General features: G+C 40.6%; 1 protein-coding gene across 1 annotated transcript in view; it reads left to right on the forward strand.

Annotated features, from left to right (window-relative positions):
- morf4l1 (mortality factor 4 like 1) overlaps nucleotides 1–21,118 on the forward strand; it is a 57,015-nt gene extending 35,897 nt beyond the window's left edge. The window contains exons 8-12 of the mRNA XM_060853369.1: nucleotides 1,992–2,093; nucleotides 11,041–11,132; nucleotides 11,479–11,651; nucleotides 17,779–17,863; nucleotides 19,336–21,118. Of these exons, the coding sequence (XP_060709352.1) occupies nucleotides 1,992–2,093; nucleotides 11,041–11,132; nucleotides 11,479–11,651; nucleotides 17,779–17,863; nucleotides 19,336–19,420 (537 nt within the window). The 3' untranslated portion in view covers nucleotides 19,421–21,118. The remainder of the gene's footprint in view (nucleotides 1–1,991; nucleotides 2,094–11,040; nucleotides 11,133–11,478; nucleotides 11,652–17,778; nucleotides 17,864–19,335) is intronic.
- Nucleotides 21,119–27,587: the final 6,469 nt, after the last annotated feature.

The raw sequence follows: 27,587 nt of genomic DNA on the forward strand, positions 1-27,587 counted from the left end.
AAGTTCAAATTCTTTAAAAATGATATTTTACATAATTAAATCTACAGGTATTTCTTCATACAAGTCTTGGATCTTTTATAACACTATGAATGAATTAATTTTAAAAATGGACACTTTGGTCTACTAAATAGTGGCATGTATATGGTCTCAATTACCCTTTGAATATTGGCATCCATGGCATAGAACCCATGGTAAAATCAGCTTTCATGAGTGGAGGGAAAAGAAAATGGGACCAAGTGACATTTCCTCATGGATGGAATAAAAATGGTACCTAACATTTTTGAATTTTTAACAAAGAAACACCAGTTGATCTTGTTGAATTGTGACTTTTATTTACAGCTACAGTCAATAGAGTCATCCAGCATGGAAACAGACTGTTCAGCTCAATTCGTCCATGCTGACCAGATTTCCTAAACTGACCCAGCCCCATTTGCCCACGTTTGGCTGTTATCCTTCTAGATCTTTCCTACACGCCTACCTATCCAAATATCTTTTAAATGTTGTCATTGTACCCACCCCTATCTCTTCCTCTATCCCAGCCTCCTCTTATAACTCAAACCCTCCAATCTCGATAACATAGTTCCTGGTAGATATCATTTGATTACCTGCTAATTTTCATCATGTACAGTCACGTAGTTGTGTGGAACTTGAGTGTTTAGTGGAAAAAGACATTGTCAAAGGTCTTTTTATCCTATGCTTGCTGAGGTTGCATGTATGTGTGTGGGAACTGTCCTTTATAAGTAGAAAGAACATGTTGGGAGGCCACAGTTCCCTGGTCAAGTCTTTGCCATGGGGACATACCAATCAGACGCAACTTGCCTTTTTCTCATGCAGTATAAATAATTGTTTCCTTAATTTGGTGTTTAAGACAAAAAGCTTCAACATCTTCCCTTCAGCAATTTTCATTACTGCTTCATATCACTTTCTGCTCAGTTCTAATTACATTTCATCAGAAATCTGAGGTGTAACTAGATCCACGTTGTTTAATGGTACCAAGAGATTTTTTTTAAAAAAGCTTGATTAAATAAGCACAGTGTCTGGTTGAATGTGTAATGTGATGTACAAGTTGTATTGCAGGGAAGTTTTAAGTGCTTGTGGACTTAATATTAAATCACAATCCTTTACTTTTTACTTCAAGGCTGGCAGGATTAAAAGTGTTACATTGAGGATTGTCTACATAGACTAGTATAGATCAAAATTTAGTAGGTAACCTTTTAAAAAGCTTTGAAATTCAGCTGGATTAGATGGATATTTCTGAGATTTCATTACTTTTAGCTTCATTACTTTTTAGAGCGAGAGCTTCAAATTTTCAGTAAATTTTGTTTTGAAGAAGTCCTGCCTGACATGATGACTGAATAGACGATTAGATATAGGAGCAGAATTAAGATAATCAGCCCAATGAGTCTGCTCAACCATTCCATCATGGCTGATATGTTTCTCAACCCCATTCTCCTGCTTCCTCCCTATAAATAGCCCACTCAAAGGAGGTTACACTTTCTTGTACTGGACTCAGTCAAGAAAAAAAGTAGTCTTTGTCTTGTATGGTGTCATATTATTTCCTGATCTTGAGCTTTACAGTTGGTTCATGCCTAATTTTTTAAATCTATGCTGTCCCAACATTTTTAAACTGGGTATCATTCTATCACATCTTATGTCTTCCAAGCTTTATTTGTTTGAGATGGGACATGTTTAAGGCTCATCTCCAAATGAACCAAAATGGAAATCTACATACCTATGACACAACTTCCACCCCTGAATGGTTGGTCCTTAAGGTATTCGGAGCTTTTGCTGGTTGAGGCTTTGAGAAGACGGGAAGCCTGTTTTTAAAATTCTGCAATTTTTATCGAATTGAGCACTCCTACTACTTCATAAAGAGTTACCTTGAGGTGATAGGACTGTGGGTGTGTTTTTTAAATGCAGTGTGCAGCAAGTTCAATTTGTGTGTAGACCTAGGAAGAAGCTGTAACTTGGTAAATTGTTGTCTTCTGCAGGAGGAGACATTTATGAACAGGGTAGAAGTCAAGGTTAAGATTCCAGAGGAGTTGAAACCATGGCTCGTGGACGATTGGGACCTGATCACACGTCAAAAACAGGTATGCAGTCTATCTGGTTGCTTCAAAGCAGGATTTGCTGCCACTGTAAATTTGGCTACAAATTTGCTATTGCAGACAAGCAAGGTAACAAGATGAGGTGAAAACACCTAAGAAGGATATGTTGATAGGATGAGGAAAAGAAGGGTTGGAAAGATGCATAGACACAGATTCATGAACCAAATCACCTGTTTCTGTGCTGTGAATATTTCACAACAATAGATTTTTTACTTGTCACTAGGTTAGCTCAGCTTGTGGGGGGGTACAGTCTGCCCACTTGCTCCTGTGTTTTGGTTGCTAAGATGAGTTTCCATCCCATATTGCCAGAGCTGTAACTTCAGCAATTCTACCAATAGAAACTGAAAGATGATGCTCGGTTCTCAGTCTAAAGTGAATTCATATCAATATTAAAAAAACATTTAAAATCAAATTTCAGAATTTTTTTGATGAAATTAAGTCATCTTGTTTTGGGCAGAGTGCTCTCTAGGAACCGTGGCCTGCCTTTCATGTTGCGAGCTTTGAACAATTTACTTAAGCAACCTGAAGAACTAAGATTTGTAGTGAACTCTCCTTAGAGCGATGTAGATTAAGGAAAAAAAAATAAATAAAGGTGTCCTAAATTGAGAGGTTTTCATAGTAAATAGAGAGCCTGTTTCCAGTTACAAACTTTGAGGCTTTCCATGATGATGTGACCAACAAATCATGTAGTTTTGTATGTTTTCATAGCTTATTTTACCCGGGACAGATCACTAGCCTGTGACCAGAGGCACTAGCTTGAGGGATGCCACACTAACTCAAGCATGTCTGACTTGCATTCTCCTCCTCTAACAGCCGTGGGCATAATGGAAGGATTTATTGACTGATAATCAGATGGTCCACATTAAGAATAAACTTTGGTGACTATCAAGCTGTAGACTGGGACTCAAACCCAGATCGTCTCCACCCAGTGGCAATAAGATTCATAGGGTTAAGGTGATTGATATGAAGAAACTGTGCCTTTGCACAGTTGTTCTGAAATGCGCTGAAGTAGATGAATTGCGCTGAAGTAGATTCAGTAATAACTTTATCGGTAAAATATTGGAGAACTAGTGGGAGGTGAGAAATTTATCGGACTGTGGATAAATAACATTAGTGAGACTAATGGAATAGCTGTATTAAAAGTGCTGCATGTTGGGTGGCTTTCTTCTGTGTGGTTTCGTTCTGAGATTCTATTTTTAGGGAGATTGCCAACTAAATCTTAGATAATTAAAGCATATACTTAACATCTAATTTTGCTCAGAAATCGATTGATGCATGACTTTCAAGAAGGAACATTCATCTTGCAATAAAGCAGGTTCTTGTCTTCCAGCTGATTTACTTGTGTGTGCTGTGTTTTGTGATAATTATTGCGAGGTTTACTTATTACTAAGCTGAGTTCACGTAACTTTTAATTTTCTCCAGTCTGATACATGTTGCACATTGTACATTTTGGAAGTTGCTGTGGAAATTATTTAGCAAGATGTCTCTGCATTGGATACACGTTACTTAGCACTAGCTGGATGAATCTTTACAGAATTACTCTAAACCTCATGAGCCAGAGTGGCATTTCAAGCTTTACATTACACTTAACAGTCATACCACTTTAAAGCAATTGCTTAGACAAAAACTAAGCACTGAACAATTGGACGATCAGGATAGTTTCCTACTAGTTAGGATGTTTGGCAACCTGAAGAAGCAGAGGCTGTCTTGGCTTAATGCATCAATATTTGATTATCTTTCCCTCCAAATACATATGCACCCTTGAGAGTGGACTGGAAAAAATGTTTTGGGTTTTAAAGTAAAGTAGACATGGTAAAACAAAAGCATTCTGTGGTACTCAAGGCTAGCAAGTATTTTTAAATAATTGATAATGGCATGTGAGTTTTGCTATAATTTATTGCACATTCTGATTATCCTGAAAGCATCCCAACTGATAGTAGGCTATCCTGGTGCCCTGGCCAGCATTGCATCCTTGGTCGATATCATAAAGAACAGATTTGACTGATCATTGGTTATGGGATTTCTCAATTAATGATAGTCGGAAACAGGCCCTTAAATCCAACTTGTCCATGCCGACTAGGTTTCCTAAACTAAACTAGTCCAATTTGCCTGTGTTTGGTCCATATCCCTCTAATCACTTCCTATCCATGAGAAAGCTGGTAGCCTTACACATCCGCTAAGGAGATGTGGGAAAGAATTAAGGACATCTGTTCTTAGTGTCAGTGGATTGGTGTATATATAAGGTGATAACATTTGTTCACTTGTGGAATGTGTGGCAGAGCTTCCTTCTCACCCAGGGGACTGGAGGTGTGCATATTCCACAGTTGAATACCTGATAACTAAATTTCTGTTTTACATAGAAAACTCTTAACTAAACTCATACTCAGTAGGAAAAGAACTTGTAATTTGATCAGCTGAGTGGAATATGCACGTAGTAGAACAATCCTGATACATTTTCATGTATACCACACTGTGCAGGTTTGGATTTATGAAGCTTAGCTCCCTAATCTTGACAGTTTTGGAAGGTGAATGTCTCATTACCCATACAAGCTAGGAAAACACGGTGAAATTGACATAGTAAGAAAGTTGAAAGATGCTCACGTGTGAGAGAGAGAAAGCATTCTTCAGTCACTGACTGAAGGGTTCAAGGGACACACACACACACACACGACTGAAGCTGGTGGAAAGATTTTAGTGAACACTGGTTTATCATGGATTGAATGTTTGTGTATTGTTCCCTAGAGCTCGAGATCTGGGAATGTTATGGATTTAACTTGCACTTTGGGAGCCTAAGATGACTTTAAAGGAAAAAGCCATTTTGTAGGACAATCATAACAGCATGTTAGCTGAGCAAGGTTGCCTTATGACCTTTTCCACATAGTTTAGACTAGCCTTTCATTATGATGTACTGTTAAGAGAAGGTAATCTAGTCAAAGCAATTAGCCATTTGGCTTGGCTTGATCAGGGTGTCCCACTTTGTGCATGTAGCTTAATTAGTCAAGCATACTCAGACCTGTCAGCGAGTTTCTCTTTCTCTGCAAACTTCTACCATTTTATTGCTGCTTATCTGATTAAGGACAGGTGGCTTTGTCATTTTAATACCAAATTCTTTTTAAAGCCAACTTGTTTGCAGCAGTGAGGAGTAGCCCGAGGGAGCTCTTAGGGGTACGAGCTGGCGCTGCTACACTGCTAGTGGTTTTACAACCTTAGCTCAAGCCTGGCTTGTAGGTATCTATGTTATAGTGTAACATTGATGCCATTGGTAAATAAAGGTAATAATTCAAACTAAACTGTTTGTAAAAGTTTTGTATTCCAGACGACCACAGTACGATCTCCGGGCTGAATCAAGAGAGGCTTACAGGTAGAGTCCATCAAGGATTCCCTGAGCCATCTCAAAACTTGAACATCCATGTGCCTGTTCAAAAGACTTTTACATGTTTTAATTGTACCTGCCTCTACATATTCCTTTCACAGCTCATTCCATATGTGGGCTATCCTCTTGGTGAAAAACTTTCCCCAGATCTCCCTTAAATCGTTTCCCCCTCCCTTTAACCTATGCTGTCTAGTTTGGGACTCCCCTACTCTGAGGTAAAAACCTTGACTATTCACCTTATCCATGCCCCTCATGATTTTATAACTCCTACAAGGTCACCCCTCAGCCTCCCATGCCTCAGCGAAAAATGTCCCAGCATCTCCTTATAACCAGCCTTCAATTCTCGGTTACATTGCTTGTAAATCTATTTTGCACCCTTTCCAGTTTAATGGCATCCTTCCTATAGCAGGGTGACCAGAAATATGGCAGTACTCTAAATGTGGCCATACAAATGTCTTGTACATCTTAACATTAAGCCCCAATTCCTGGACAATATGCTCTGACCAATGCATCATGAGTAGCCGTAATTCTCTCCGTAACAATCATTGCACTTCAAAACGATTCAGTGCACTGTGAAGCTTTGAATGCTTCCTAGGCTCCTGAGGTTGAGCAATTCTGTACACAGTCATCCACCTAGTGCCAAGAAATGTGCATATACAGCAGACATCTTTGCATTAGTCAGGAGAAATAGTAAATTATGTAATGCATCATTTAATACTCCTGCAGTCTGTCGATATGGTGGTGTTAGGGAGGGAATTCCAGAATTTTGACCAGTGACAGTGGAGAAATAATAATTATATCCCAAGTTATAAAAAATCAAATTAGGAACAGAGACCTTAAACCTGCCCTCCCGCTCAGTAGGATCTTGGCTGATCTAACAACTCCTGTTCACCCCCTTTAGGATGCTATCCAGATTGGAGGACAGATAAAGCATGTGATGTTCCCAAATTGTCCTTGACCACTGCGATGTTATAAGGTTGATTTTCAAGGGTTGTGTAACAGAAATCAATTACCTTGTAGGTAATATCTGTCTTTTCACTGAGGAGATCTTTGCTTCTGTAAATCAAATATTCAGAAAAAACAGTTGAGGGCAAGTATGTAGTATTTGCTGCTTGAGGATTTTAGGAATTGATGACATGGATGTATTATACTTATATGCAGTTGGTTTGGAGCAAGTATTTATCTGTATTTTAAACCTTTGCCCTGACCCTGAGCAAGAGAGGGGAGGGGGTCATTCACTATGAAATGAGATGCTGCTAAGTTCCAAGGCAAGCATATTGCTCTATATCATTGCAGCATATCCAGAGGAAAGCTTAGGATGCGGGAGGTTAAGGTTGTCGCACAAAAAGGTGGTTAGCTGTTTACAGATATTAACTGAGCTTTTGTAAAGATGAAGTGCAATCTTACTTTCCCTTAACTCTCCTTTAACACTAGCCGCTGAAATTAATTAGTTTAAGAAAAGCTGAAAAGTGAAAGGGAAAAGTAAAAGTTCTCTGGGCGCGCGCATGCACTTTGTTAGAGAAGCATTGTTGAGCTGTTTCCGATAATTCCAATTTCACTGTATGTAAAGCCACTGCCCTCATCCATAACAGGTTTGAAATAGCACCAATATGGGCATGTGCGAAATTTGTACTTGAGTTCCATCTTAAGATTACATTGCCGCCTGTAATTGGTCAGAAGCTGGTTAGAAGAGAACTGTAAGTGAATAATGCCCGCACTGTTGAATCGGATGGCTGTGGATTTGACTGTCATGACTTAAGAGCAAAGTCTTGGCTCACGGTGTGTTTCACAGATAAAAGTGGTGTCTTTTGGTGTGATTTTTAAATTAAGGTCCTGTCAGTTGTCCTGGGCACAAAACAATCCAGTGGCGCCATTTGAAAGAGTTTTCCCTTAATGCCCTGGTTAATATTTTGTCATCACAAAACGAAACAAGATAGAAGAGACATTTAACATCATCAACAACACCCTCACAGGCATAAAGTTCACCAAGGAGGAAGAAACTGACGACAAACTCGCATTCCTAGACGTCACAGTTGGAAGAAAGGACAACGGAGAACTACCAACCTGTGTATACGGAAAACCGACAAACACTGACCAAATACTTAACAACACCAGCAACCATCCCAACACACACAAACGAAGCTGTATCAGAACACTAATCCAACGACCCACCACACACTGCAGTACGGACGAACTTCGGAAAACAGAGGAGAACCACCTATACAACGTATTCAAGAAGAACGGATACTCAAAAAATACAGTGTGCAGATTCCTCAGAACAAACCACGACAAGCAGACCAAACGCAGCCAGAAACCCTAACCACCTTACCGTACATCAAAGAAGTTTCAGAAATGACAGCCAGACTACTAAGACCCCTCGGAATCCTAGTAGCACACAAGCCCACCAACACACTCAAACAAAAACTAACAAACTTTTAAAAGATCCAGTACAACCCATGGACAAAACAAGCGTCAACTGCAAAATTCCATGCAAGGACTGCCACAAACACTACATTAGACAAACAGGAAGAAAGTTAGCCACCAGGATATATGAACACCAGCTAGCCACAAAAAGACACGACCCTCTCTCCCTCGTAGCCCTACACACGGATGAACAAACCCACCATTTCGACTGGGACAACACATCTACCCTGGGACAGGCTAAGCAAAGACATGCCAGAGAATTCCTAGAGGCCTGGCACTCCAACCACAACACCGTAAACAATCACATAGATCTAGATGCCATCTATCAACCCCTCAGAAAACGAACAGGAAATGACATCACCACAAACCCATCCAGGAGAAAGATATAAATAGAAAGCAGGAGACAACAGCTTCGCTTCACTTGGAGGTCGCCACTGATGATGTTACCTAGCCAGGTAATGAAACGTCTGGATATCAAACCTACAGCTCAGCGAGCAAACCTACACCCTAAACTTTTCAATGTTTTTAGTAATTTATCTGGCTGCTGTCAAATGCTATTTGTGAGATCTTACTGTGCTTTGTTTCCTGTGTTGCCACACTGATTACACTTAAGTGTTTCACTAGCTCAAAAATTCTTGATGACTTCCTGTGGTTGTGAAAAGTACTCAATTAATGCCAGCTCATACTTGGAAATCATGTCTAGAACAGTTGTACTATTCAGTTTGGCAATGCTGGGATTGATCTGTTTTGAACCTGTAATATCACAGGTTTTGCTGACACTGCAAGCTGCTGGGTGCTATTGTAAGCAGTCCTGTAAAGTTAGTATTTAAAAAAAGCATTGATAAAAACATAAAACAACGTCTTGAAATATTCTTAAAGACTCTTAAAATGGTTATCTTTCAATTCTTATTTATGAATCTATTTTGCTACCCACGGATATGGTTGAAAGCTTCAAAAGTGTTTTTCTGTATCCTTTCTGGATCTTGATTAGATTTAAACTGCTTAGGATAATTTTACAGGGAATGTATTTTTAAGGCATTTATTTTGAGATGCATACATCCTGAAGTCTTGAGTTTCCTGCCGTGCTTAAATGCTGGAAGGTGCTGAGTGCATGGATTGTGACCGTACAGAAAAGCTCCTGGAGCATTACACAATGAAAGTTAATATTTAACCTGCTAAGACAGGATAATTAGTGATGACATGGGTTCAGTGCTGGCATTTCAGCTTAAGAATTGCGTTCAGATGCCTTCAGACTAATTAAATGAGGGTCTCCTTTCCTGATTGTTCAGCCTTTATTGAAAATTGTTTGCACAGCCTTGATACAAATTCTAAGTAAGCAGGAGCCCACAACAAAAGGCACATAATCAGTAAGTACAAATTTGACAGTTTCCACTGTGCCACCAAATAGATGACGGTAAATTGAAAATGTTTAGAAGAGTCAGAGCATGCTTGAAGTTGAAGCATTTTTTGGCCCAAGTACAGAAGCTACCTGACTTTGCAGTTTTAACATCAAAGTAGAATGTCCACCATATACCCTGTTCCTTGAATTTAACAGGTCTGCACACATCTTTCCTTATATTTTTTCTTGCTCCCTGCAAGCAAGGCAAGATGAAGTTCATTATGACTTTGCTTTCCAGTGATGTGCTTTAATTCTCATGAGGGTCATACTCTTGGGAGTTGTACACATTAAGCTTCTTGAATGTAATGAATGTTGTTCACATGCAGGACTGCACTATATTTCCCTGAGGAAGAGTGATGTTTCAGAGGGAAAATTTAGGGGAATTGAGTCTCCATTTGTTAAAATGTCATTCTTCAGTGCACCTGGTTGAATCTGGAAAGTGATTTCATAAAATGGTCAACATCTTGACAGCAGTTCTTGAGTTGTTCATGGCTGCCTGAAGGTCACTTGCATGTTGAATCTGTCATATTTTTTGTACTTTTTTGAAACCAAGCTAGTACTTCAAGGATTTTTATACCAAGATAACTCTTTATTTTGATTTCTTGAAACAGAGGCAACAGAATAACCAATTTTACTTTTGGGGTGGAATTAATTGTGATTTGCAAGACTGTACTGAAAAGATGCTGCAACCATAGAGCTGGACTGCGTTTCAAAAAATGTATTTATTTGTGGGAGGTGGGCGTTGCTGGCTGACCATCATGTAGACCATCCCTAGTTGCCCATGAGAAAGTGGTGTTGAGCAACCTTTTTGAAACACTGCAGTCCATCTGCTGTGGATTGACCCACAATGCCATTCGTGAGGAAATTCCAAGATTTTGACCCAGCAACAGTGAAGGAATGGTGAGATGTTTCCATGTCAGGATGATGAGTGGTTTTGAGGGGAACTTGAAGGTGGTGGTGATCCCTTATATCAACTGCCCTTGTCCTATTAGTTGGAAGTGGTCGTAGATTTGGAAGGTGCTGACGATCTGGTGACAGCCGAGAAATTAATTTGTCGTCGGGTATTTTACTCCGATATAGTGAAGCTAATCTATCCAAAAATAGTTGAGCAAAACTTCCTTACACTGAAAATGCTATCACAATGAACGAGTAAAGAATAAGTAGGTTTGTAAATGAGGTGAAATGAGAGTGGGAGGAGACTTGTGTAGAGTATTAAAACCAAACGGCTTGTATCCATGCTGTGAATGCTATGTATTCTTAATGTTACCCTCAACTTGTGTTGGCAATGGACATAATCTGCTCCTGCCTGGGATAAGATCAGAAGCCTTGTCAGTGGTCTGAATAACTTGCAGACCAATTTCACAGGCTGTGTTGAAAGTATGTGACATGTTAGTTATGAGACAAAGGCATTTTCTTCACTGCTGCAGCAATTCGCCTCATGCATTAAAAGTGACCATTTGTTTTACATTTTTGGTGATTGTGTTAGTGTATTTTTCATATACTGCTCTCCAGAAATTATAACCATGCATCGGATAAATAATCAAGAATTGATCCATAAGCCAGACATTATTTTTTGACAATATAATTGGAAACCTTTGGTGCACAGTTGATGGTTTGCTATTTTTAGAAATGAGAATAGGTTTTTGTTATCAGTTTTTATTGTTCAAGATTTGCATGCTCAGTAGTGTTTAACACATGGCCATATAACCTAACAATGATCTTTCCTCTCACTAAAGCTGTTTCACTTGCCCGCAAAAAAGAATGTAGACACAGTGTTGGAAGAATATGCCAACTACAAAAAGTCACGTGGGAACACTGACAATAACAAGTGAGTGATTTTATTTCTCTGGTGTGGTAACTTGCTTTCAAAGTACAAAGTAAACTGATCCCTGAAGTTTTTGCTCTGATCTCCTGTGATTTAAGAGCAGGGCGCATGAGATGTTTGAGGGTGAGTGTGTGACCTCGATTAAAAACCCATCTTCAGACCCTTGTAAAGGACATATACCAAAGGGAGGAAACAAGACTGGTGATCGGAGAAAAAACATTAAGCACTGACACAAGTTGAATTCTTTTGATGCTTGCCTATATGTGTCATTCCCACGTCTTTATCCTTTCTAACAAGCTGATAATAGGGTCCCTACTGATTGCTTAGTATCTTTCCTTTTCAACCTTAGGGAATATGCAGTTAATGAAGTAGTTGCTGGAATTAAGGAATATTTCAATGTGATGTTGGGTACGCAACTACTGTACAAATTTGAGAGACCACAGTATGCCGAAATCTTGGCTGATCATCCAGATGCACCCATGTCACAGATTTATGGAGCACCACATCTCCTTCGGTTGTTTGGTAAGTTTAGTTGGCTTTTAAAATTTGGTTTTGGTTCTTTTCCAGTTTTTATTCTTTGCTCCCAATGAGCTTGTGGGTACGATAGGATAAATTAGTCTAATCTGTCGCTCTTCACTTGAGAACAGGCACCAAGTGCTATGCTACTAAACACTTAATCCTCTTCTGGTCCACTGATAAAAATTTTCAAGATAGAACTTGCATTTGCATGGTGCTTTTCAGAAATGTGATGTAACAAAGAAAATTACAGTACAGGAACAGGCCCATGGGCCCTCCAAGTCTGCGCCGATCTAGATCCTCTATCTAAACCTGTCGCCTCTTTTCTAAGGATCTGTCCCCTGCCCATTCATGTATCTGTCTAGATAAGTCTTAAATGACACTATTGTGACCGCCTCTACCACCTCTGCTGGCAATGGATCCCAGGCACCCACACCCTTTACATAAAGAACTTTCCATATCTCCTTTAAACTTCCCCCCCTCACGTTGAACTCATGACTCCAAGTAATTTAGTCCCCCACTCTGGGGGAGGCTTCTTGTTATCCACCCTGTCTATACTTATCATGATTTTGTAATCCTTAATCAGGTCACCCCCCCTCAAATTCTGTCTTTCTAATAAAAAGAATCCTAATCTACTCAGTTAAAAATCACACAACACCAGGTTGTAGTCCCAACAGGTTTAATTGGGAGCACACTAGCTTTTGGAGCAACGCTCCTTCATCATGTGATAGTGGAGGGCTCAATCTTAACACAGAATTTATAGCAAAAAATTTACAGTGTGATGTAACTGAAGTTATACATTGAAAAATTGATTGTCTGTTAAGCCTTTCTTCTGTTAGTTTCACTTCTTTCATGTGTAAATCACAAAAACGTTTTTTAAAAAGTTGCATTCTCGGGTTAGCTGTTAACAATGGTGATAGCTAGACAATATGTTGAAGGTGTTGGCCCCCTGTGTTCTCTGCCTATACCATGATGTTTAGGTTGATTCCTAAAAAAGTGAAATAATGGAGTTCTTCATGAATGCATGCAGTTTTTGAGCAAAGTACAATGTAACCCTGCAAGTTCACCCTACAAAATGTGTGCATGCGGGTCTTTGTGTGTCTCTCTGTCTGGGTTGGTGTGTGTGTGTGTGTGGTGATTGCAGAGTGTCTTGTGTCTGTGTGGGTGTCTAGTGCAATGGTGGTCACCTGTAATGTGATATGAACCCAAGATCCTGGTTGAGGCCCTCCCTATGGGTACCAAACTTAGCTATCAGCCTCTGCTCGGCCACCTTTCTCTGCTGCCTGTCCCGAAGTCCACCTTGGAGGATGGTCACCCGAAGGTCCGAGGCTGAATGTCCTGGACCACTGAAGTATTCCCTAACTGGGAGGGAACCCTCCTACCTGTTGATTGTTGTGCGGTGCCCATTCATCCGTTGTTGTAGCCTTTGCCCCAGACCCACATGCGCGCACATATATTTTGTAGGGTGCATTTGTACTTTCAGGGTTACATTGTACTTTGCTCAAAAACTGCATGCATTCATGTAGAATTCCGTTATCTCACTTTTTAGATTAGAATCAATCTAAACATCATTGCATAGACAGAACACAGGGCCAACATCTTCAACATATTGTCTAGCTATCACCATTGTTAACAGCTAACCCGAGAATGCAACTTTTTTTAAAAAAAAGTTTTGTGATTTACACATGAAAGAAGTGAAACTATCACTGTATTCTAACAGATGAAAGGCTTAACAGATAGTCAATTTTTCAAGTATAATTTCAATTACATCACACTGTAAATTTTTGCTATAAATTCGGTTTTAGGATTGAGCCTCCACTATCACCTGATGAAGGAGCGTCGCTCCGAAAGTTAGTGTGCTCCCAATTGAACCCGGTCTTGTGATTTTAATTTTGTACACCCCAATCCGACACTGGCATCTCCAAATCTAATCTACTCAATCTCTTTATAGCTAGCATCCTCCATCCCAGGCAACATCCTGGTGAACTATCTCTGCACCCTCTCCAAAGCATCCATGTCCTTTTGGTAATGTGGTGACCTGCACACAGTATTCCAAATGTAGTTGAATCAAAGTCTTATATAACTGTAACATGACCTGCCAACTCTTGTACTCAATACCTAGTGCGATGAAGGAAAGCATGCCATGTGCCACCTTGACCACTGTATTGACCGGGAACAATGGACCTGAACACCCAGATCCCTCTGTACCTCAACATTCCCTAGGACTTTTCCATTTACCGTAAAGTTCACTCTTGAACTGGATCTTCCAAAATGCAGCACCTTGTATTTGCCTGGATTGAACTCTATCTGCCATTTCTCTGCCCAACTCTCTAATCTACCTATTCTGCTGCATTCTTTGACAGTCCCCTTCACTATTTGCTACTCCTCCAATCTTAGTGTCGACTGCAAACTTATTAACCCAAACCTTCCTTCAGATCATTTATGTATATCACAAACAGCAATGGTCTCAGTACGGATCCCTGTGGAACACCACTGGTCACAGTTCTGCATTTTGAGAAACTCCTTTCCACTACTACTGTCTCCTGTTGCCCAGCCAATTCTCTATCCATCTAGCTAGTACACCCTGCACCCCATGTGACTTCACTTTCTCCATCATTTACCATGGGAAACCTGATCAAACGCCTTACTGAAGTCCATGTACATGACATCTACAGCCCTTCACTCATCAATCAACTTTGTCACTTTCTCAAAGAATCTTATTCAGCTTGTAAGGCATGACCTTCCCTGCACAAATCCATGTTGCCTATCACTGATAAGCCCTTTTTTTTCCCAAACGTAAATCGATCTGATCCCCTCAGTATCTTCTCCAGCAGCTTCCCTACCACTGACATCAGGCTTACTGGTCTATAATTACCTGGATCATCTCTGTTAACCTTTTTTAAAATTATTTTTATTAAAACCTTTTTCAAAACTTTTACATAACCATTGGGGCACAGACAGTCTCATGCAGGGAGCTAACACCTTCAATACATTATCTGGGCCAACATGATACCAATTGTTAAAGTTCATTTGAGAATGTAACTTTTTTTTTAAAAAGTTTTACAATTTACATATGAAAGAACTGAAACCAACATGGTAATTCTAAAAGTTGAGACTCAACATACAATCCAGGTATTTTTCAATATATAATTTCAGTTACATCACTCTGTGAACTTTTGCTATAAATTCTGTGTCTTACAATCTTGGTCTCCACAACCACATGATGAAGGAGCCTGTGCTCTGAAACCTAGTGCTTCCAAATAAACCTGTTGGACTATAACCTGGTGTTGAATAATAAACAACCTACTATTCTACCAGCACAAACATATCTACTTAACTTTTATTTAATTTGATTGCAGTTTAGTTTAAGTTGAATTCATATTAAAGTAAATTACATACATTACTTTATTCTGTTTCACTCATTGCACCTCTGTTGAAGCTCCCATCCCTGGGAGCACTAATCATTGTACTCCTATTTTCCCAGCTTCCTCCTCCCAGGGCTAAAACCATGCCCTGGTTAATATTGCCCTGTTACCCTCCTTAAACAAGGGGACAACATTAGCAATTCTCCAGTCCTTTGTGACCTCACCCGTATTTAAAGATGCCGCAAAGATATCTGCTAAGACCCCAGCTATTTCCCCTCTCACTTCCCTCAGTTACCTGGGATAGATCCCATCTGGAGCTGGAGACTTGTCTATCTTAATGCCTTTTAGAATACTCAACAATTCCTCCCTCCTTATGCCAACTTGACCTAGAGTAATCAAACATTTGTCCCCAACCTTCGCATCCATTGTGTCCCTCTCCTCCGGTAAATACCGATGCAAAGTACTCATTAAGAATCTCACCCATTTTCTCTGACTGTCTGTAACTTTCCTTCCTTTAAGACCATAAGAAATAGGAATGGTAAGGCCATTCAGCCCATCGAATTCGCTCCGCCATTCAATCATGGCTAATGGATATTTCACCGCCACTTACCCGCACTCTCCCCGTAACCCTTAATTCCTTGCGAGGTTAAGAATTTATCAATCTTTGCCTTAAAGACATTTAATGTCCTGTCCTCCATTGCGCTCCGTGGCAGTGAATTCCACAGGCCCACCACCCTCTGGCTGAAGAAATGTCTCCTCACTTCCGTTTTAAGTTGACCCCCTCTAATTCTGAGGCTGTGCCCACGAGTTCTAGTATCCCTGCCTGATGAAAACAGTTTCCCAGCGTCCACCCTTTCTAAACCATGCATTATCTTGTAAGTTTCTATTAAATCTCCCTCAACCTTCTGAACTCTAATGAATACAATCCCAGGATGAAGTACTGGTAACATCCCAGTAAATCGCACATCCTTTCTATAATGCAGTGACCAGAACTGAATGCAACACCTGGAGGAAACCCACGCAGACACAGGGGGAATGCAAACTCCACACAGACAGTCACCTGCGGCTGGAATCGAACCTGGGTCCCTGGCGCTGCAAGGCAGCAGTACTAATCATTGAGCCACCGTGCCACCCTACAGCTGCAAAATGCCCTCAGGGCTCTGAAACTCAATCCCTCTTCCAATACAAGCTAACACAATGTGTGCCTTCTTAACAACCCTATCATCCTGGGTGGCATCTTTGAGGGATCTATATACATGGGCACAAATCTCTGCTCATCTACACTGCCAAGAATCATAACATTAGCCCAGTACTCTTTATTCATCATCTGCTCCCTGCCTACTTTTCCCCTTAATCACGCTGACTTCATTGTCTAGTTTCTTATGGGCTTTAGTTACTATCTCCTCACTGTCCACTAACCTCATTTGATTCCCACCCCCCTGTATTAGTTTTAAACCCACCCCAACAGCATTAGTAAAAGCGCCCCTAGGACATTGATTCCAGTCCAGACCAATTTGTAATAGTCTCACCTCCCCCAGAACTGGTCCCAATGTCCCAAAAATCTGAACCTCTCCCTCCTGCACCATCTCTCAAACCATGCGTTAATTCTGCCTTATCTTTCATTTTTTACTCTGACTAGCACGTAATACTGATAGCAATCCTGAGACTACTACCTCTGAAGTCCTACTTTATAACTTGGCTCCTAAGTCCCTAAATATTGCTTGTAGGACCTCATCCCCATTTTTTTTTAACCTGTATCATTGGTGCCCATATCCACCACGACAACTGGCTGTTCACGCTCCCCTTTCAGAATGTTCTGTCTCAGCCGATCTGAGACACCCCTGACCTGGGCACCTGGGAGGCAACATACCATTCAGGAGTCTTGTTTTTGACCACAGAATCGCTTATCCACTCCTCTTATAATTGAATCCCCTATGACTATAGCCCTTCCACTCTTTTTCCTGCCCTTCTGTACAGCAGAGCCAACCATGGTGCCATGAACCTGGCTCTTTCTGCCTTCCCCTGGTAGGCCATCTCACCCAACAGTATTCCAAATGGTATACCTGTTTTGGAGGGAGATGACCATAGGGAACAACTGCACTGCCTTCCTGCTCTTTCTCTGCCTTTTGGTCATCCATTCCCTTTCTCCGTCAGCAATGCTAATCTGTGGTGTGACCAGTTCACTAAATGTGTATCCACTAAATGGTCCAAAGTGAGTCCACCCATTGCTCCAGAGCCATCTTGCAGTCTAACAAAAGCTGCAGCTGGGCACATTTCCTGCACGTGAAGGAGTCAGGGACATCAATTGCGTCTCTGAGCTCCCACATTAAGCAAGAGGAGCATAACACGGGTCTCAGATTTCCTGCCATTTTTAGTCTAAAGTTTAACTTCATCCAATTATAATATCAAATAATAGATAAATGAGAAAAGAAAAAAAAAAGAAAGTTCTTGCCCAGTTAAATGGCTTCTAAAGAGAAGGACATGTTGATTAGGTTCAAAGAGGTTGAAGAGTTTAAATGGCGAAAAGGTGCCTTGTGTGGAGTATTGTGTAGGTCTTGGTGAAGGGCTGAGCCTGAAATGTTGTGTCTCTCACTCCTCAGATGCTGCCTGACCTGTGCTTTTTCCAGCGCCACACTTTATCAACTGACTTCTCCAGCATCTGCATTCCTCTCTATCTCTCAGTTGAGCATAAACATTGACCTGAACCAGTTGGGGTGAATGGTTGGTTTTCATATTTTAAATGCTAAGTGTTTTGCTTCTCTCCACAGTGCGAATTGGAGCAATGTTGGCATACACACCTTTGGATGAGAAGAGTTTAGCATTGTTGCTGAATTACTTGCACGATTTCTTAAAGTAAGCTGAATTATTAAATCCTCATGGCTGTTAGGAAAAAAAATCACAGATGGAATTGCTTCTTCTGTGCTGTCAACTTCAGTAATCATGAATTGCTACAGGGATAAGAATCACTAGGGAATTTAATGGGATGCATTAATGCATGATTTAAAATTTGTTGATGCATTAGTGCAAATTAAAATCATCAAATGCCTTATCCATGCATTCATTACCTCTAGACACTTAATACAGCCGTGGTCGATCTCTCACTTTCTTCTCTCCTAAACTTGAGGCCATCCAAAGCTTTGTCCTCATCTTAATTTGCAACAACTGCTGTTCTCCTATCATCTCTAATCACTGAACTATATTAGCCACCAGTTAGCCAATATCTTCATTTTAAAGTTGTCATTTCTCTTTTTTTTATTTCCTTCAAGCCCAACTCTCCAGAATACCTGCCCAACTCTCCAGAATACCCGTGTTCCTCTAATTCTGACCTCTTGAGCATTCCAATTATAATTTTTCTCTTGGTAGACATGCCTTGAGCTACTTCAGGTCCAAACCTGGAATTCTCTCCCGAATTGTCCTCCTTTAAGATATTTCTTAAAATATACCTCTTTGGTTAGGACTTTGATAATCTGATCTAGCATCATCTTTTGTAGTTCATTGCTATACTTTCTGCTGTAATGGCCTTTTAAAATATCATGGGATGTTTCATTACGTTAAGGTTATATTTAAAAACCTCAATGGGTCTGACAGTATCCCTGGGGGAGGGAAACTCAAAATATTTCAGGTTGATCTTCCATCAGGTCCAGAAGATGTTTTGAGATTTAATTGTTTTACATAAGTGCAGAGGTGAGGCAAGATGGGTAATCTGAGAGAGAGTGGAAGACAGAAAGATTAAATGACATAAGGATATTGGTTCAAGCCTAAACTGAATGATAATGGAAGAAGGGAAGAATCAAATGATTTGACAAGAGATGTAAATCAGAAAGGGCAAATTCAAACTTTTGATGCATTGAAATAGGCTGTTGTGGCTTGGAAGATGCCAGAGATATTTGGAGAAATCTTTTATGTTGATGAAGTGAATCTGGTTTTTCTCATCCAAATTGTGGTGATTCATATTAGACGAGGTGAAGTGGCATGCAATAGTTGTAATCTGGCTGCTGGACCTTTAATGTGCCAGGGAACGGGAAAGCTCAGGCAGAGGGCAGTTAAGATCACTATGATATTATTTTGAAGCGGGTTTAAAGGACCACCTTGCTTTCTCATACTTGCATTTAAATTTTGGTGGTACCGGTCTCTGTATACCTCTTCCTGCTGTACTTGCAAGTGTACTGCCCTTGAAATTGAGACTCAGCTCTTTAATATTCTCCAGGAAGGTCTCATTATATGCAGAGGGGATGTAACTAAGTTGTCACGGAGCTTTTCAGGAACTGTTTTCAATTGCTACATTACCAACTCAACAATTTTTTCTCTCGTCCCTAACCCTTCAGGTACTTGGTGAAGAATGCTTCGAGTCTCTTTAGTCCAAGTGATTACGAAGTCGCACCACCGGAATATCATCGCAAAGCCGTGTGACTTGGTAATTGAATTACCTTTATCCTCTGGCACTTGTGATTTTTTTTGGGAGTTCTTTTTTGCATATGTAGCTTCTTTTCTACAGATGAACCAATCAACAACACACTGCCAGTGGTACATGTAGCAATGAAGTTCCCGGTGTCATCTGTAAGCCATTTTAGTGGACTACAGCATTAATGGTTATTCATTCCCCTCCTGGATTTCTTGTGGGAAAATTGTCATTTTGGGTTAAAAAGAGCAACTTGCTTCGTCAATCTTCCAATTTTTATTTTAAGAGGAAGGTTCAATGAATATAATTTTCTGATCATGATTATCTATAGTTAGAATGTTTCGGCATTTTAATGTTTTGGATGCCTTGACCCAAGATTGGACTGGGATTGAACTAGTTTTGAACACTAGTTCCCGGATAACCAAAAAATAGATGTGACATTTTCAGCTCTTGATGATTTAAAAAGCTGAGTTTCAATGTATTGATGCTGCATGTCTGGATTTTTATCCTGCTTGTGAAAGAAATTCATGTCAGTGGTTTATATTGTGAAGGCGCACAGCTGTGTGCTTAATACTGATGCTGAAACTACAGTTTCATTGCCCAACACACTTCATCCTTAAGGAAGAAAATTGCTGTCAGTGAGTTTGAAGAATAAGGCAATTTATTCCTCCTGATAGTTTTAAAGAACTAGTATTATTTTATCTCCTCTCCTAAAGGTGCAGCCTTGCAGAGATTTGAGCAGCCTTTTGTAATAATTTTCTGTTAACTATTCTTCCTGTGCAATCCCTTATCGTGTGTCCACATAGTGAAGTTTGGAGCCATTAACTAATGAGCAAATGGCAATCCTCGCTGACTGAGGGTGCTGCTATGCCTGTATGGATCGAACCTAGTTAGCTCAAGTTCAGAATCTTTCCAGGCTATATAGATCAGTACTATGCTGTGATAGCCTGCTTGAGTTACTAGCCCATCAGGGAAGGGTGATCAATTGTATCTTCAAGCCCTGTATAAAACTACTTTTCATTGAAACTTTTGCTAGTTAATCACAGATTATTTTAACAGAAATTTGTTCACCGTACCATGGTGACACAGACTGCGACTTGATCTTCATGCCATCCTGCACAAAGGACTGCAATGAATCTTAAAAGTAGGAGAAGCCTCAATGGAGAGGTTAATAAAAATGGGATGGGGTTACCCAACAATTACTCTAAGGTGCAACTCTGTTCCTGCACAAATTGTACATGGGAAAACCTTTATGGCTAATATTGATTGTGAAATTGCCAGGAAAGAAGACCTGGATGGTTCAGCTAGACAGATCCTGTCAACCCTGGTTTAATTTGGTTCTGCCACATGAATAGACTGTTAGTTTGCTGCACATTCCAAAATCAATCTCATTTGCAGGTTAATCTTGCAAACATACAGAGCTATGTAAAATAAAGATTATTTTGTAAGGTTGTCTTATCTGTATTTGTATCTGACAATGTTGCACAATATTCAAACTTTTTAAGTGTTGTTACAAATGAGTCTGTGGACATCTTTAAGTCTGTATGTGTATTGATGGACAATGCTCTGTGATCTTGCAGCTCTAAATGCATGGTCCAGTTTGATGCTCAGATTCATATATCAGGACTTAGTGAGATTTGTCTCGTGCATGTATATAAAAATCACAACTTCTGTTTATATATTCCAGTAAAATCTTTTTATGAGAATTATTTTATTTCATGACTGCTCTTTCTGGATACTTGAGAAACATTTGTAACATTACATAATTCATTACAGGAAAATGGATAGACCATGCAAGTTTTCTCTGCTGTTCAATGTGACCTTAGTTTCTCTTTCTTGCCCTTACCTACATCCCTTGATTCACTTGATATTTACTACCCTTTTAGGGTTTGTGTTGAGGGTTTAGAATTCACAATATTCGCAATCTTCAGAAGAAATTTCTCCCTGTCCCAAGTAGTTTGTCCCTTAAAAATTATAGAATCATTGAATTTTGCTGCAAATAAGTAGGCCTTTTGATTCATTGTGTCTGTATCAATTCCTGAAAGAGCTATGGAGCTAGTCCCACTCCATGGTCCTCTAACTTCACCACTTTCACATCTATATCTAGCTCTCTTTTTAAACTGCCTATGGAATCTGCCTCCCCTACCACTCTCCCAAGCAGTGTATTCAAATCCTAACATTGAGTAAAGAAGTTTCTCATCATCTCACTCTTAGCTCTCTTGCTGACAGTCTTGAAATTGTGACCCCTAGTTACTGACCTACTATCCAGTGGAAACAGAAAGTCCTCTTTACCCCGTCAAAATTGTTTACAATTTTGAGCACCTCAGTAAGGTCACCTCTTAATCTTTGCTTCAAGGAGAATATACCCAATCCCTTTAATCATTCCTTGGTTTCTAAAACCCTTCGTTCCTGGTATCATTCTAGTAAAACTGCTTTGAACTCTCCAGGGATTTAATATCCTTCTGTAAATAGGGTGTTTAGAACTGAACGGAATACTTCAAATGTGGGCTGACCAATAATATGTAGAGGTGTAGCATCACTTCCTTGCTTTTATACTGTACAGCTTTAGTTATAAACCTAAAAATCCTGAAAGCTTGCTTAGCAACCGTTTGAACTTACCTAGCCACCTTCAGAGAATCATGCACATGAGCCCTGAGGTTCCACTGCTCCTGTACTCCCCTAAATGTTGTACCATTGATCCTGTATTTCTTCTACCGAAATGCATTACTTCGTGTTTCTCTGCATTGAAGTTCACTTGCCAGGCGTCTGCCTATTTGGTCAACTTCTCAATGTTCCTGTGAAGTCACTCAGCATTATCGTCACAATTCATTATGCTTAGTATCATCTGTCTTCAATATCCTCGTCTATAAGTAGTTTATATGAATACGAAAAAGCAATAGTCCCAACACTAATTTGTCTCCAATCCGAGAAATGCCCATTGATTTCCTGTTTCCTAGCTTTTAGCCACCTTCTAATCTATGCAGCCAAGGATCCATTGATCCCAAGCATTTCTAATTTGCTAACCAACCTGTCATGTTGCACTGTAGCAAATGCTTTTCAAATATGCAACATCAAACAGCACAATTCTCATCCAGTGCCTGTGTCACCTCATCGAAAAATTCAATTAAATTTGTCAGGCATGATCTGCCCTTCACAAAGCCATGTTGACTTTCTACTATCAACTTACTTTTCTTTAAGCGTATCTTTATGGAATCATGGACTATGGCCACAACAGTTTTCCTACTGTTGCTGTCAAACTGACCAGTCTGTAGTTTCTAGGTTATCCTTTGTCCCTTTATTAAAAAATGGTGCTCCATTTGTAATCCTTCAGACCCCTGGAATTAATCCTGTGTCCAGAGGCTTGGAGAATTTCTGTCAACCACTCTGCAATTTTCTCCCTTAACTCTCTAAGCAATCGAGGATCATCTCATCTGGATTTCTCTATCTGGAGTGTTGCCAGACTTTTTAGCACCTTTATTTATCACTATGACATTCAGTTGCTCAACACTCGTGGTTTCGAGTAAGTGACTGTTAGCACCCTCTGTGAGATGGTCAAGAAAGGTGGTGAATCAGACGACGGTTAAGAGTCATCATAGCAGAATTCTGGGAAACATTGCCACAGTCATCACAACTGTACAGGAGACCTCCACAGGACACCCTCCATGAGACAGCGAAGAAGTGCGGCGAATCAGAGGGGATTAGGGGACAGTGGGAAGGGAAGTTTGAATACAATATACTTACCTTGTGAATCAGCAGAGCAAAGGCTGAACAGGAACAGAAGCGGACACAGGGACTGCTTGGTAAGTGAACTAAAATATTCAGGCAGCAGCTCGACCTGAAACACCACGTATCTCCTATCCATCGTCATCCTCTAACAAAGATTGTGTGGCATGTTGGTAAGATTTTTTTTAACTCTTGGCAATTTAGAGCAAAGGAAATGGAACCTAGGGCAGTTGAATGTTCCTGTTGCAGGACGTAGGAGGTAAGGGTCAGCACTAGTGTCTCTGCTGACTTCACCTGCGAGAAGTGCACCCAACTCCGGCTCCTCAAAAACCTGTTAGGGAACTGGAGCTGGATGAACTTTGGATCGTTTGGGAGGCTGACAAGTGTGACTACCTCCCTATAACTCCTATCATCCTAAGTGTTAGGATAAAATTAGTTGGGTGATTGTCAGGATTGGGAAAGGGAATATGCAGTCAGTGCAGGGATCCCCTGTGGCTGTTCCCCTCAGTCAGCGTACTGCTTTGGATACTGTTCTTGGGGGGAGGGGGTGTATGGGGATGGGAGGAAGACCTACTGGGGAAAGCCACGGTTGCCGGGTCTCTGGCACTCACCCTGGCTCTGTGGCTCAGAAGGGAAGGGGGGAGAAGAGCAGTGTGATTTTGATAGGAGATTCAATGATTAGAGGAACAGATGGAGATTCTGTGGTTGGAAAAATGATTTCCAGATGGTACATTGCCTCTGGGTGCCAGAGTCAGGGATGTCTCGGATCGAGTCTACAGGATCCCTAAGGGGGAGGGTGAACAGCCAGAAATTGTGTTGCACATCAGTACCAGTGACAGCGAGGAAAAGTGATGAGGATCTGAAAGGTGAATATGGGGAGTTAGGTTGGAAGCTAAGAGCAGGACAGAGTAGTAACCCCAGTGCCAGGGGCTAGAAACAGAGTGAGTGCAGCTGAACACGTGGCTGCAGGGCTAGTGTAGGAGGGAGGACTTCAGAAATGTGGATCGTTGGGATACCTTCTGTGGATGGTAGGACCTGTACAAGGAGTTGCACCTGAACTGAAGGGACACAAGTATCCTGGGCGGGAGGTTTGCTAGAGCTGTTCGGGAGGTTTTAAACTAGTTTGGCAGGGGGGTGGGAACCTGAGGTGTAGATCAGTGGATAAGGTAGCTGGTGAACAGGCAGATAGACTCTCTGCATGTTGTATGAGGAAGGATAGACCGTTAACAGGGTAAAGTTGCAGTGAGTGTGATGGGTTGAAATGTCTTTTAATGCAAGAAGTGTCAGGAGTAAGCGTGATGAACTCAGAGCATGGATCAGTACTTGGTACTACGGTGTTGTGGCCATTAGAATCTAGGATATCCCAGTTGGCTGGTTCGGGGTTTAGATGTTTCAAAAGGAATAGTGAGGGAGGTGTAAAAGAGGTGGGGGAGTGGCATTACTAATCAGGGATAGTGTCACAGCTGCAGAAATGGAGGTCATCAAGGAGGGTTTATGCAGAGTCAGTATGGGTGGAACTCAGAAACACGAAAGGAGCAGTCACTTTATTGGGACTTTTCTGTAGACACCATCACCACCACTAGAGCAGTGGATTGGAATGCAGATTTTGGAAAGGTGCAGAAGTAACGGTTGTTGTCATGGGTGACTTCAGCTTCCCTAATATTAATTGGAACCTCCTTAGTGCAAATAGTTTGGATGGAGCAGATTTTGTCATATGTCCAGGAAGGATTCTTGACTCAATATGTGGATAGGCTGACTAGAGGGACGCCATATTGGTTTTCACGTTAGGCAGCATTTGCTTCAGTGTTCACTAGTGAGAAGGACCTTGTCATTTTGTGAGGCAGTGTGGAACAGGTTGATGATAAGGAGGATGTGCTGCAAATTTTGAAATAGGTGAGGATAGATAAGTCCCCTGAGATATATCCAAGGTTACTATAGGAAGCAAAGGAAGATATTGCTATGCCTTTGGTGATGATCTTTGTGTCCTCACTGTCCACTGGAGTAGTAACTGATGATTGGGGGGTAGCAAATGTTAGTCCCTTGTTCAACAAAGGGAATAGGGTTAACCCTGGGAATTAGACTGGTCAGTCTTATGTCAGTGGTGGGCAAATTATTGGATAGGATTCTGAGAACAGGATTTATGATTATTTGGAAAAGCATAGTTTATTAGAGATAGTCAGCATAGTTTTGTGAGGGGCAGGTTATGCCTCACAAGCCTTATTGGAAACTTTGAGGATGTGACAAAACACATTAGACCAGTGGATGTGGTGTATACGGATTTTAGTAAGGTGTTTGATAAAGTTCCCCATGGTAGTCTTATTCAGAAAGTAAGGAGGCATGGGACAGTTGGCTGGATACAGAATTGGCTGCCCTGTAGAAGGTGGTGGTTGTAGATGGAAAGTATTCAGTCTGGAGCTCTGACCAGTGGTGTTCTGCAGGGATCTGTTCTGGGACCTCTGCTCTTTGTGATTTTTATAAATGACTTGGATGAGGAAGTGGAAGGGTGGATTAGTAAATTTGCTGATGAGTTGAAGGTTGGAATGCTGGATAGTGTGGAGGGCTGTTGTAGGTTGCAATGGAATATTGATGGGGCATGCAGAACTGGGCTGAGAAGTGGCAGATGGAGTTCAACCTGGAGAAGTGTGAAGTGATTCATTTTGGAAGGTTAAATTTGAATGTAGATTACAAGGCTGAAGGCAGGATTCTTGGCAGTATGGAGGAACAGAGAGATCTTGGGGTCCATGTCCATAGATTCCTCAGAGCTGCCACTGAAGTTGATGGGGTTATTACAAGGCGTTTGGTGTGTTGGCTTTCATTAGCGGGCGATTGAATTTAAGAACTGTGAGGTTATGCTGTAGCTCTATAGCGCCCTGGTTAAACCACACTTGGAATATTATGTTCTGTTCTGGTTGCCGTCCCATAGAAAGGACGTGGAAGCTTTAGAGTGTGCAGAGGAGATTTACCAGGATTCTGCCTGGAGTGGAGGGTATGTCTTATGAAGAAAGGTTGAGGGAGCTAGGGCTTTTCTCATTGGAGCTAAGAAGGATGAGAGATGATGTAATAGAAGTGTGCAAGATGATGAGTGGCATAGATAGAATAGATAGCCAGAGACTTCTTTTTTCTCAACGCGGAAATGGCTATCACAAGGAGACATAATTTTCAGGTGATTGGAGGAAGGTTTGAGGGAGGTTCTTTACACAGAGTGATGTGTGCATGGAATGTACTGCCAACAGTGGTAGTGGAGTGAAATATATTAGGGACATTCAGCAACCTCTTGGTTAGACCCATGGATAATAGTAGAATGAAGGATATGTAGGTTAGTCAGATCTTGGAGTAGGGTAAAAGGTCAGCACAACATTGAGGGCTGAAGGGCCTGTACTGTGCAGTACTTTTCTATGTTCTAGTTTGGTAAAGATAAAAAAGCAAAATATTCATTAAGTACCTCTGCCATATCATTTACTTCAGTGAACTGCTTACCCTGCTTGTTTCTTATGGGCCCCAACCTATTCTTTCCTCATCTATTACTATTAATATGCTTGAAAACATTGTACTCTGTTTCAGCACAGCCTGCCATCCTTTCCTCATATTCCAGCCTTGGCCTCTCTCCTGCACATGAGATACTCTTCCTGATTTCTATTGCTGCTATTATTCTGGTATGAATTATATGCCTCCTTTTTCTTATTTTCTCATTAATATTCTGTCATCCAGGGTACTCTGCCTCTGGATATGTACTTTTGTTGGGAATGTCATAGCTTTTACTCTATTCACCTCCCTTTTAAAATTCTGACATTTTTCATTCACTGTTTTATCCAGAAAATGTGTTTCCAATCATCATGCTCCAGTTCAACCTTTAGACCCCTAAAACCCGCTCCTTCCAGTCTAAGATCTTAATCATTGATTTTTATGCTTTCCCATATTACTGTTGAGCCTTATGTTATGATTGCTATTTTTCAAATGCTACCTTCCTCTGACATTCTCCACTTGGCTTGCCTCCTTTCCTAGGATCAGACGCAGCACAGCCCCTCCCTATTAGGACAGGAAATTAGACTTAAGTTTATTGTCGTGTGTGCTCAAGTACAAGGATACAGGGGTAGTGAAAATTAGACAAAATTGCCATTCCTGATACCATCTTAGGTATAAAGGCAACTGCTACAAAATCATAGGTTTAAAAAGTAGAAAAAATAAATAAGTTCAATGTTACTGTATACTGTGTAGCAAGTTAGAAGAAACTTACTTGCAAGTAGTGTGCATCATCTAAAATATAAAATATTGATTCTCATTGGGTGTTGTTTGATTAGCAAATAGATTCAGAAAATTGTAGGAATTCTACTTGGTAGTTAAGATTCTACGTTAATGCTTGTTATAAAAATTGCAAAGAGCTACTTGACACGAGCAATTGGTTTTTATTTGAGAACAGCCTCTGTTGCAATTTCTATCTTTATATTTTAAAGCAAT

This window comes from Hemiscyllium ocellatum, chromosome 39, assembly GCF_020745735.1.
Source record: "Hemiscyllium ocellatum isolate sHemOce1 chromosome 39, sHemOce1.pat.X.cur, whole genome shotgun sequence".
NCBI lineage: Eukaryota > Metazoa > Chordata > Chondrichthyes > Orectolobiformes > Hemiscylliidae > Hemiscyllium > Hemiscyllium ocellatum.